Consider the following 11,992-nt stretch of genomic DNA (forward strand, 5'->3'; position numbering starts at 1 on the left):
ACAGTGATACCACTACTTGATATCAATCAATGATTAGGATCTTAAAGGTTTTTGTGAGATTTTTTATGTGTTTATACAGATAAGTTATACTTTGAATATCCACAGTGTTTAAGTTGTTTCTTGATCCCAGGCCTACATCACATTGCACATTACCATCACACTCACTATTCTGTAAATAACTTTATCTGCGTGAACAAGTTGTCTGTTGTAATCTGTCAATTAGTAGATGTCTGGTATTATGTTTAGTTGAATACTGTATTATGTAATGTACTATGAATCGTTGCGGTCTATGTACTGTAAGTTTCATGTACGCTGCTGCTGACCTATTCTGGCGCCTTACAAAAAGATAATATTGCTCATATTTAAAAACCATTGGACTGGTTACAAGTTACACCTCTACTGTAAACAAGTGTTTAGTAACTTCTCTATAGGGCTACAGGATATGTTGGCGTTTTGTAACTAAAAATGTAACAAAAGAGACAAGTCATAAATTACTGAAAATATTTAATATATATGTACAATTAAAAAAAGATACAAATTGACACACAAATTTCAAATCTCATTGTAAACAAAGGAGGAATAAAAAAGACAAAACAAAACATTTTTGGGAACATGATTCTGAAGACACCAGATTTATACATTCAAAAACCACAAATTTGAGGAGGGTGGGGGAACAAAAATAATAATTAACATTGACATTTCATACATCTGCACATCATATGAAGCAAGAACTAGAATATGTGCATGGTTTTGAAAAACAATTTTCTTAAAATTCTTTAGTTCCTGCTCTATAATCCTGTGACAGTTACATTATTAAAATTGTAAAACAAACAGTAAAGTTCACAAACAAACATTCCATAGACTAATGATTTGTTCCCATTTAATAGTATGATCTTAAATATTATTACCTTAAAATCGTCAGTTTGTGATCTATTAGATATAAGAATCAGGGTCATGGGGCTAGATTTACTATACTGCGGGTTTGAAAAAGTAGAGATGTTGTCTATGGCAACCAATCAGATTCTAGTTTTCATTTATTTAGTGCATTCTATAAAATGATAGCTAGAATCTGATTGGTTGCTATAGGCAACATCTCCACTTTTTCAAACCCGCAGTTTAGTACATATACCCCATGGTCTTCATGTCAATGAAGCATGCATCAAGGATTAACGGAACACATCTGCCATTATTTTAAGACACCAGAGGTGGCTATGCAGCAGTAGACGTTATAGCCGACGTGGATAGAGGGTGGTGTGGAAGGTACTTTTGCCCCCAGACTGTATATAGGTTATATTCATTTCCTTAGGGGTAATCTGCACATAGGCAAAGCTTCCCATAGTCTCCTCATCACCTTGGAAAAAACGTAGGTAGCCTGCGGGAACGTGTTTCTCGTGTTTCCGGGAATTCTCCATGAAATTTCCTGCCCCGCTCAGCACATACCCGATGCCACTGTCATCCTGCAGATACTAGGGTAATAGGAGTAAAGGTGACCGTGAGATTGTCGTCTAGAAACGGTATACTAAAGTCACAACATTATTTTTTTAAGACGTGTCTCCAATCCTGCAAACCTCACTAAAAACAAAAGGGTGAAAGTTTAAAGCTGCAACTTCACTGACAGTATGCAAATAAGCAAGTTCTTATTGGAAAAAGTGGCTTCTAGGAAAGGCCAGTTAGATGGCAATTTGAGACAATACTTTCCCCACTGGGTATTCAAAGCCTGACTAGGGACAATGAGACGGAACAAAGCCTACAGTAGGGATGGGATAGGGTAGAGTCAGCTTTATGGGAACAATAAATTGTCCCTAAACTACACTTTGGTGAACATAGGAATGGAACAAACAAATCTGGGCAGTTTGTCAATACACATATGTAGCCAAACTGCTCACAGATCCTGCTCTTCCAGGACAACCAGATCACAATATTTATGGGCACCATAGAAGGGTCATCAGTATAATGATAGGGTGTCGTGGGCAGTGGGACCACTTACCTGCATGTTGTGGTCATGTCCGCACATGTAGGCCGTCACCTTGTGCTTCCTAAGCAAGGGCTCCACATGATGTAGAAGGCAGTGGGTGGGACCATGCTCTGCTACCGACCACACTGGGTAATGTCCGACCACCAGTAAGTATTCCTCCTTGGCGCTCTGCAGCTTCTCCGTCAGCCACTCCAGCTGCTGATTGGCCAGTTTTGCATTTGTCGCTCCGGTGGGTTGTTCCCCTAGTGAATCATCAGAATTTCCGCACAAGACCACGGTGTCCAGGAGGACCAGCCGCACGGACACATTGGTGCTCGGGATGGTGAAGGACAGGTCATAGTACAGATCTGGGAATTTCCTGAAGAAAAGTCAGTCATTAAAACATTTATATTGGTCTAATGTTTATATATCTGCTTTGTGAACCTTTGAATAAACAACAACTTTATAAACAACAAAACAAAAAACACACACATAGAAAAACTTATTTTTCTGCAAATCAACGGACCGCTTTCTTCACCAAGATAAAGAGATAAACTAGTGTATCTAGGCACTGTGACGTTAAGGTGCATTTGTCGTGCACAAGCAGTGGAGGCAGCCATTTTGAGCTGAAATAATAGGCTGCATTCTCATGGCCATCAGTTCACTATACACAAGTACGATCACTGAGGCAATTTTTGCCGTGGTGAAGTCATTGGTTCTCTAAATTTATAGGCTGCATTCTTATGAATATTGACTCCACCCCCAAAATGGCTGCCTCCACTGTGTGTTGGAGAAGTTTTTATTTAAAAAAAAAAAAAAAAAAAAAAGAGAAACTGTCTCTTTCGGTAACTAACGTGACTTTTGAACACCAAAGAGACATATTAGAGAAATGTTGTAATCACACTTATCAACTTTAAGAATCTCCCATCCAGGAGATCCCAGAGGCGGGGCGACAAGGGAAGGGGGCTTAGTGCCACAAATCACATCATTGAAGACCCCTTCCTGTCCACTTCACTAGGAAGGGATATGGGAGACAGGTCTGCCCTCCTGGGGTTCCAGGAGAACTACACAACATTTAAGAGTTGTCTGAGAGTAAACAAGTATGGTTGTAATTAGCACAAAATTAAATCCTGTCTGAACTTCTCCAAAATAGTAATAATTTTAGGAAAATGAAAAAAACAAAACAAATGAACAGTGTTGTTGGCATTACCAGCGGGAGGAGACGTTGGAGTAAGCCATCTGAGCCGTGATATTCCCATTGTGGTCGTGGTTCCCAGCGACAATGTACCACGGAACATTGCGTAAGGAGGGCGCCCTGAACACAGACTCAAATGTCTCCTGGACAAAAGATGGGAGTCGCAAAGGCGGTTAATCAAAATGTATCCTGGAGATTTCTTTCTAAAATGCCTTATAGAGGACTAAGAAAAATAAAACACACCCCATCACCTGCATTGTCCACGTCTCATCAGGTTCAGCAGATTTACCTACTTACCTAGCAAGCTAATCGTGGGCGCCAACATACTGAGCGAAATTACTATCTGACCCTTTTCCAAGCGAAAAGGTACATTTTATTTTTTTGTTGCTACAGGCTCTGAATAGCCTGTTCTTAACAATAGGACTCACCGGAAGTGACATGTCCTCTTTACATAGATCAGTAGAAAAAAAAGTGGTAAAAAAGGATTTAAGAAAGGTAATTTTAATAAACAGAGTTATCCCAGCAATAATTTGTGGTTTTGGGAATGGATTTCTTAGATTACATAGAAATAAATAAAAAAAAAAAACAACATATATATATTGTAATAACAGATAATGGGCAGCTTTATTTCAATGCTACAATTTAGAGTTGAGCTAAGACGTGCCCCCCTTCCAACTCCAAATCTGTCCTCACATTTTACGTTTACCAGCATAAATATGCAACATGGCTTTTCCAGCTATAAAATTGGGCCCAGTATACTTCAGCGTTGATTAACATAGTTTCGACTAGAGATGAGCGGGCTCAGATGCCGCTAATCCGAGCCCACCCGAACAGTGCGGATCCGAACGGGATCCGAGCACTGTTCGGATATTTCCGGCGGGCAAAAAAAATTGAAAACGAGGCTCTGTCGTCCAAGTCTCGCATCGAATCTCGCGAGGGGTGGGAGGGAGGGCCCAGAACAATTCCATCTTGTACCTCTTTTTTTGGCATTATGTGCTCAAGCTACCTCGGTGCAACCTTTTGGCCTAAAAACAATATTGTGAGGTGTTCAGAATAGACTGGAAATTAGTGGAAATGATTGTTATTGAGGTTAATAATAGCGTAGGAGTGAAAAAAAACAAAAAAACACAAAACTGTTTTTTAGCACTTTTTATGTTTTTTTTCAAAATAAATCCGAATCCAAAACCTTAAATCCGAACCAAAACCTTTCGTCAGGTGTTTTGCGAAACAAATCCGAACCCAAAACCTCAAGCAAATCCGAATCCAAAACACAAAACACGAGACACCAAAAGTGGCCGGTGCACATCCCTAAACAAAACACATTCAAATTTACAATGGTAATGTAATCAAAACCAGCCTCATGATCAAGTGAAGGGGTTGGGTACGATTTTGCGGTGTGGAAGATTCCGACACCGAGGAATCCTACACTTAAACTCCGAAGCTGCGAAAAAGCGATTGAAATATAAGCAGACTGCTTATATTTCAATCGTTTTTTCGCAGCTTCGGAGTTTAAGAGCTAGATTTACTAAGCTGCGGGTTTGAAAAAGTGGGGATGTTGCCTATAGCAACCAATCAGATTCCAGCTGTCATTTTGTAGAAAGTACTAAAGTAATGAAAGCTAAAATCTGATTGGTTGCTATAGGCAACATCCCCACCTTTTCAAACCCGCAGCTTAGTAAATCTAGCCCTAAGTGTAGGATTCCTCGTTGACGGCATGGTGGTAATCGTGAAAACGATTACCACCGAAGTGAAGACATGGAGTAGAAGTAAGGGATGGTCCTAGCTAGATAGCAGGCTGTACTTTGCAAAGACTATTTCCTCCCTGAGGTCAGAACCCGCAATCCGCCTGCCTGTGGCGATTCTAAAACTTCGGAATGTGGTTGTGCATCCAAGTAAGTGCGAGGCAGATAAATGCGTGCAAAATTAAATATACTGCCTCTGCAAGTTTTTCTGGTTCATAGATGAGGCTCTGTGTATTATATTTGGAGATATTATGACCTTTTCTAATCACACACAGTTTCTACAAGTACAGAATAGATTTGTTTCGTCACCTCAATCCTGAGATCCGTTACACTCATTACTCCGTCATAGTAGAAGTTGTCTCCAACGGACACAATGAAGTCGGCCCCCCAATGAGACACCGTTTGGCCCAGCTGAGCTGCGACTAAAGTCTCCTGCTTGGTGTTGTAAGGAGGAAGGGGCAGACCGCCCCAGTCGCCAATCACTGCAAAGCGAAGAGAGGGCACAGCGTCTGTAACGGGGTGGCAGAGGGTCTTCCCTGGCACCAACAAGATGACGGTCAACAGAACGATAACCTTCTCCATTTAGGACCTGGGTGAGAGACAGTTTAATTAGATTCAGGTGTGAATAAAGCAGGTTAGGCAAGTTGGACAAGCAGCAGCATCCACACCTTCCTTAGGAACTTGGACAAGCAGTAGACCAATGCCGGTCGGTTTAATCCACGTGGAAAGAGATTGACAACACTTTAAAACAGTCTATGCTGGCAGTGTTGGTCAAGTTTACGGACACTCCAAAATATGCACCAACATTCTACGTTCCCCGACAAATTCTAAACACATTCTTCCTGGACAACATCAATTATGTATATTTCTGAATGTAATTGGTGTATGTGTGGTATGTTGTATTCAGACCCAATAACCAGAATGCTCTAAAAACCATATATGTGTAATAAAACATATACAATTACATTTTGCAACAGCGCTATTTTATTATTTATGTTCTACACCTACTGCACACATATCTTAGTTAGGGATATACCGACCATATTTTCACTTGCTTTGATGAATTCCTCTTAGCTTTAATCTTGTAATTTATTAACTGAAAAATCACCCTCATGTTGATGATAGAGATACGTACCCAGGTATCTGGACAACCGTTATCCAGAATACTCTGAAAACCAGAAAATAAAAAGTGAATAAATTACTGCAGTTCAGCAATAATGTCATACACACAGATACATACTCTCCTCCTGTAGTCACTGTGAGGAGCACTGCTAAACTATTTAATGAGGAGGGGACTATCAATGTGGGCAAAGGCAAGGGAATTTTTTATGTAATTTTAGGCATGAGACTCCATATAATTGAAAAAAATCCTCATCAGGGAAGTCCCAGGAATTCCCATGATATAGCTTTATTATATATATCGTATCTTTATTTTGTTTATGTATTTTAGTATAGTTTAGGCATGATGCTAAAAGCTATGGAGGTAGGTGGGCAAAACCAAAAATATTCCCAAGCTTTTTGGATCTAAGATCGCACACCTGTATATCCTTAATGTAAAGTAACTTGTATTTTACATTCAGTCATTAATTAATATGAGAAAATAGCAGAATCACCCATTTAGGGCCCAAGTTACCCCCCTCCCCCATCCCAATTCTCCCTCTTTTGGGTCTATTGTGTTTTATGGTCATTGGGAACTAAGACGCTGTTAAGCAACTTGAATTGTTGTTATTCTATCACATCACACCAGATCACATGACTTCTTATCAGGCAGGTTTACAAACACTGCCTTGTGACGTTCAGTCTTATTTACAGTCAGCAGGAAAATGACCTAGAAGTGCAATTTTGCACCTTGGTAAAACCATGTTGAATTAAAAATATGTGGACAGATTTAGAGGGGGGAAATGTTCTAGCTCACATCTAATCTGCAATGTAAAAATAAAAAAAAATGCTCATTATTTGTGCGCTACATGCAAAAGCAGCCAGTATTTCCCAGCATGCAAAAATAAATAAAAATAAAATGATATTTGCACCCCTTACATCACAACACGGTTTGTTCAGGTACAAATCTGTAGCTGGATTTACTGAAACACAATGTCCTTTATGTACCCATAAGGATACCCCTGCTGTGTAGAGTGTAGCAATGTTTTGGAGCAGACATAGTTGACCTGTGGTTCTTCAGCCACAGTACAAACTACAAGTCCCAGCATGCCCCATAAGCCAGAGGCTGGGACCAGTAGTTCCACAGCAAGTGTCAGTGTATAAGTAAAATATATATGGAAAGGGTGAAAGTGGTATTGTCTACAGGGGTGAATATCTGACATAAAAAAAGGTACAAAATCTAAAAAAAAAGTTTCCTATAATATCAGTATTGACATGGTATATTAGGCATTTTCGTGCCATGTTGTAAGAAGTGGATGTTGCAGTGAATGTGTAAGAGAGGTGGGGGGTGTATGTTCCCAGTGCACACTATTGTTATGTTTGTTTGTGGTGGGGGTTGTGTGCATTTGTATACAGCTCAGGAGAGTCCCACCAAATGTGCTCTCTATAGAGCACACCTAACAGTATTTGTGTAAGAGAGAGAGGAAGTTCCTCTGGGTACATTACATTACATATCCTCACACAACGCCTTGTACACTTATTTACAAAACATGCTGTACAATTAGGAATAACCCAACAAAGGTTACATTAGACCTCCTGCTTGTATGGCCTTATGACCATTATCAAAAGCAGACTCTGGCAACTTATATCAGTCATGCTGGAACTTGTAGTTCTACATTAGCTGGAGGACCATAGGTTTCCTCCTCTCTGATCTAAACAAACTGCACCTACATAATGAAGATATAGCTGTCTAGCCAGTACAGTGATGAACCTATGTAGCCCAATAATTAAACACAAGATACTACTAGTAGTACATATTACTATACAACAGACATATAAAAGCCATATTTAGCTATCTCCAGCCAGCACAAGTGTATAACCCTGTACAAAAGGGGGTGTTAGCCAGCAGTATTCTTACCTTGCACCCAGCAGACAGGCTCCTCTATTCTGAGTATTCACAGGAAGGCCTTTACCCTGTTTAAACCCGGCACAACACCTCACCCCTCACCCTCCTGTCTCCAATTACTCAATCTTATCACTCAAGGCAGGAAGACACACACACACACACCACAGCTTCCTCCCTACTCTGACACCCATACACACAACAAAGCTGCTGAGTAAGGTCAATTGTCCCAAACTAACTTCAAACTTGCTGACCAAAGAACATAAGGGGATTAGTCCACAGTGGGGGGTGCTGGATAACAGGGTGCAGAGTGTCTGTTAGTTTCTGTCCATTATTCACACTGTTATAAAGCTGCAGTGTAGCCATGCATACAGGAAACGCCACTGCCTTGCTGCTAATTAGGTGTGACCATCAGTCTGAAAACATGCAGAAACACAAGTTAACCTTATAAAAAAAATGTACAAAAATCAGAATATTTTATAAGGTAGGGAAAAAAAGCAATGAAAAGAAAACTTTCTAAAAGAAAACTAGACTACTTAATAGCAGATATGTATGCTCAATAAATCTTGTACTTTATATATGTTTATTTATATAATACATCTACTTTAATATTCACCTAGATGACAATATTTATTTTTGGTAAAATTTTATGGAATTTCTTTCTATTGTATATGGTATGTGGTTTTGTATTACAGGATGGTGTTAGATTTGAGTACTTAAGCTGGGTACAAACTACAGGTTTTTCGTCCAATAATCGCCTCATCCAGCCTACGTACAACTGCTCGTTCGAAAGTCGGGTCAGTGTGTGTAGTGAGATGGTCGAAAGTCTTCCCAAACAGTCGATTGTCGCCTCAGTTGGTCATACTGTTCAATATTTTTGTTCCAATCACCTTTCCCAGCGTGTAGTGTGTTTAAATTTATCATCATCATCATTTATTTATATAGCGCCAACATATTCCGTAGCGCTTTACAATTGGGGCCAAACATAGTAAACTAATAAACAAACTGGGTAAAACAGACAAAGAGGTGAGAAGGCCCTGCTCGCAAGCTTACAATCTATGGGACAATGGGAGTTTGACAAATGAGGTTAAGTCTACATTTGCAGTCGACCCAGCCAGACTGCAAAGGTAAAAGTGATTTATAAGCTAAATGATCCTGTCACACAACAATGTTGGTCAAGGGGTAGTTGTATAATGAGTGGTAATAGGGTAATGTAGTGAGGTTAAGAGGCTGGTTGAGGAATATTATAAGCTTGTCTGAAGAGGTGGGTTTTCAGAGAACGCTTGAAAGCTTGTAGACCAGAGGAGATCCACGATAATCCTCCGATACCTCCTGGAGCTGGGGCTCTGTTGGGGGGGTCGGGTGTATGTAAATTTCAGATGCCTGTACTTGTCCCATGTGGTGTGGTGTCTGCACATCATTGAATGTTAATTAGATGATTGTAAGGGAATAGCAATAGTAGTAGTCTATTGCATTGATGCATATAGCATATGGCAGCCAGTTTAATAAAGTGTAGTGTTATACCAAAACAATGTTTTTATGTGTATTTACTATATCTGCCTTCTTAATTAGGTCCCTGTACCACCTTATTATCCATACAATACACATTCTTTTGCAGAGCAAAATATGCGTATGCCAGAATGGCTTAATTCTATTACAGTGTCCATGTATTGTACTAGAATGTTTTTTGTGTTTTGTATACATGTGTATTGTACCTGTCTGGTTGCAGACCATTACACTTGTGTAAAGCACCTGTGTTATGTAACCCTTTACATCTATATTGGCATCCTATTTATATTCACCCTTTCTAAACTTACACGTTTATAAACTAATAAACTTATAGGGGGGTATTCAATTGTTAGCGTTAACGGAAAAAAACGAGCGCTCAAAAAAATCTTAGCGTTAATGCGGTAATTACTCGCAGAATTTCAGCTCCCTGAGCGGCAAGCCGAAATTCCGCGAGTAAACTACCGTATTAACGCTTTTCTCGCGCAATATTACCGTATAAACGGTAATATTCTTTGAGCGCTCGTTTTTTTCCGTTAACGCTAACAATTGAATACCCCCCATAAACTAATATTAACCTTTATTAACTAATATTTGTAACACACCCAGAATAAACCACACCAGTGTTAATGCAACAGTCTTATTGCAGAAATTTTTTCAAAAATATTTAGTGCAGAATAATAAAAGTTCTAAAAATAGTATTATACACTGTAAAGCTGCTAACGCTATGTGGCAGAACCGTTCCAAACAGTATACACATTTCAACAAGATTCTTCTCAAGCTTTTTTTCTCTTGCCGTCACTTATAATCGCTGTTATTTCTTTAAAATAACCGTTGAGCGTCACAACTTCTGTCTTCTGTTTTTATGCGTTTTGGGTGTTAACTATAATGAAAGCTCTGTCCCATTATGCTAATGTCTATGGTATATCATTACATGACCCGCAAATGTCGCTTCAGTGTGTACAAAATTAAAATCATTGTTCATGACAACATGGCTGTAAAAAGTTGCCACCGGGACGGTCGCTCTTCCCATTATCATCTAAAACGAGGCTAGTGTGTATGAAGTCCATGGATCGGACCATCAATCGGATGTTAAATCGATCGGGCATAAAAAGTTGGTGGAAAACTAGGCAGTGTGTACCTAGCTTTACACTCTGTGAGATAATAACATCTTAATACTGATAAGGGTTCAAAAGTCAAATTAAATGTTTGCCCTATGGTCATCCTCCCCTCCCCCCACTATGTTCAGTGTTTTTTTTTATTGATAAGGTATTTGTCTGGTGATTGAGCAGTATATAGACATTAGGCCTGATTCATTGAGGAAAGTAAAGAAAAAAAAAATTAGTAACTTTGCACCTTGGCAAAACCATGTTGCTTTGGAGGGGGAGATTAATTTATAGTTGGGACAGGGAATGTCCTTGGTCAACTTTAAGTTTCAGTGTACAAATAAAGCTAGCAAGTATTGGTGTGCTACATGAGAAAACAGCTAGTATTCTCCTTCTGTGCAAAATAGTAAACGCATTTGCGTCCCTTGCATTGTAAAGCTGGGTACACACTACACAGTTTTCATCCAATAATCGGCTAAATCAGCCGACATACGACCGCTCGTTCAAAAGTCGGGTCAGTGTGTACAGTGACACGATGGTTGAAAGTCTGCCCAAATGGACGATTGTCGCCTCATTTGGTTGGTCGTACCGTTTAATATTTTCGTTCCAATCTCGTTTCCGCTGTGTAGTGTGTATAAACTTCCGACTGATCCACAACAGTGAGTACGAAATTACAGTCATTGCTCACGACAACATGGCTGTAAAAAGTCGCTAAAGGGACGTCCGCTCTTCCCTTTATCGTCCTAAACAAGGATAGTGTGTATGCAATCCATGGACCAAGCGATCGGACCATCGGTCGCATGTAAAATCGCACGGCATAAAAAGTTGGTCGAAATTTCTGTAGTGTGTACCCAGCTTAATATGGTTTTGTCCAGGAGAAAATGTTCTAATTTTTTTGCATTACTTTCCTTAATGAATCAGGCCCATTGTGCTCATTTTGTTCCATGTTCCAACCTGCGGGGTAATGGATTGCATTGGTCTATTGGAAGACTAGTACAATCATCATCATCATCACCAGTTATTTATATAGCGCCACTAATTCCGCAGCGCTGTACAGAGAACTCATCCACATCAGTCCCTGCTTCATTGGAGCTTACAGTCTAAATTCCCTAACATACACACACAAAGAGACTAAGGTCAATTTTGATAGCAGCCAATTAACCTACCAGTTTTTTTTGGAGTGTGGGAGGAAACCGGAGCACCCGGAGGAAACCCACGCAAACACAGGGAGAACATACAAACTCCACACAGATAAGACCATGATCGGGAATCGAACTCATGACCCCACTGCTGTGAGGCAGAAGTGCTAACCACTGAGCCACTGTACGTAAACGGGTCTTTCAACATCATCATCATTATCAACATTTATTTTTATAGCGCCAGCAAATTCCGTAGCGCTCTACAATTGGGAACAAACAGTAAAGTGCTACATATTGCATATTGGTCCAGCCAGATTGCAGAGGTAAAAAGTTTTCCAATGTTAACATA

General features: G+C 39.8%; 1 protein-coding gene across 3 annotated transcripts; it reads right to left on the minus strand.

Annotated features, from left to right (window-relative positions):
* Window positions 1-487: 487 nt before the first annotated feature.
* ACP5 (acid phosphatase 5, tartrate resistant) lies at window positions 488-8,195 on the minus strand. Of its 3 annotated transcripts, XM_075206713.1 has the most exons (6): window positions 7,908-8,194; window positions 6,027-6,059; window positions 5,201-5,480; window positions 3,165-3,292; window positions 1,988-2,333; window positions 488-1,466 (listed from the first exon to the last, which is right to left on the minus strand). In XM_075206713.1, the coding sequence occupies exons 3-6, from the start codon at window positions 5,471-5,473 to the stop codon at window positions 1,227-1,229; spliced, it is 987 nt and encodes a 328-aa protein (XP_075062814.1). In that variant the 5' UTR covers window positions 5,474-5,480; window positions 6,027-6,059; window positions 7,908-8,194; the 3' UTR covers window positions 488-1,226. The 3 variants fall into 3 exon arrangements, with proteins under 3 accessions (XP_075062814.1, XP_075062816.1, XP_075062815.1); XM_075206715.1 differs by lacking the exon at window positions 6,027-6,059 and having other exon boundaries at window positions 7,908-8,195; XM_075206714.1 differs by lacking the exons at window positions 6,027-6,059; window positions 7,908-8,194 and adding an exon at window positions 5,932-6,014.
* Between the last annotated feature and the right edge of the window lie 3,797 nt (window positions 8,196-11,992).

The sequence above is a fragment of the Mixophyes fleayi genome, chromosome 4 (assembly GCF_038048845.1).
Source record: "Mixophyes fleayi isolate aMixFle1 chromosome 4, aMixFle1.hap1, whole genome shotgun sequence".
Classification (NCBI taxonomy): domain Eukaryota; kingdom Metazoa; phylum Chordata; class Amphibia; order Anura; family Limnodynastidae; genus Mixophyes; species Mixophyes fleayi.

Excerpts from the sequence above, each read along its gene's own strand:
- ACP5 (XM_075206715.1), bottom strand. The coding sequence starts at position 5,473 with ATGGAGAAGGTTATCGTTCTGTTGACCGTCATCTTGTTGGTGCCAGGG. Across the intron at positions 2,334-3,164 it reads TCCAACGTCTCCTCCCGCTG|GAAATTCCCAGATCTGTACT; the intron begins GTAATGCCAACA and ends ACTTTTCTTCAG. Across the intron at positions 1,467-1,987 it reads GACATGACCACAACATGCAG|TATCTGCAGGATGACAGTGG; the intron begins GTAAGTGGTCCC and ends CTATTACCCTAG.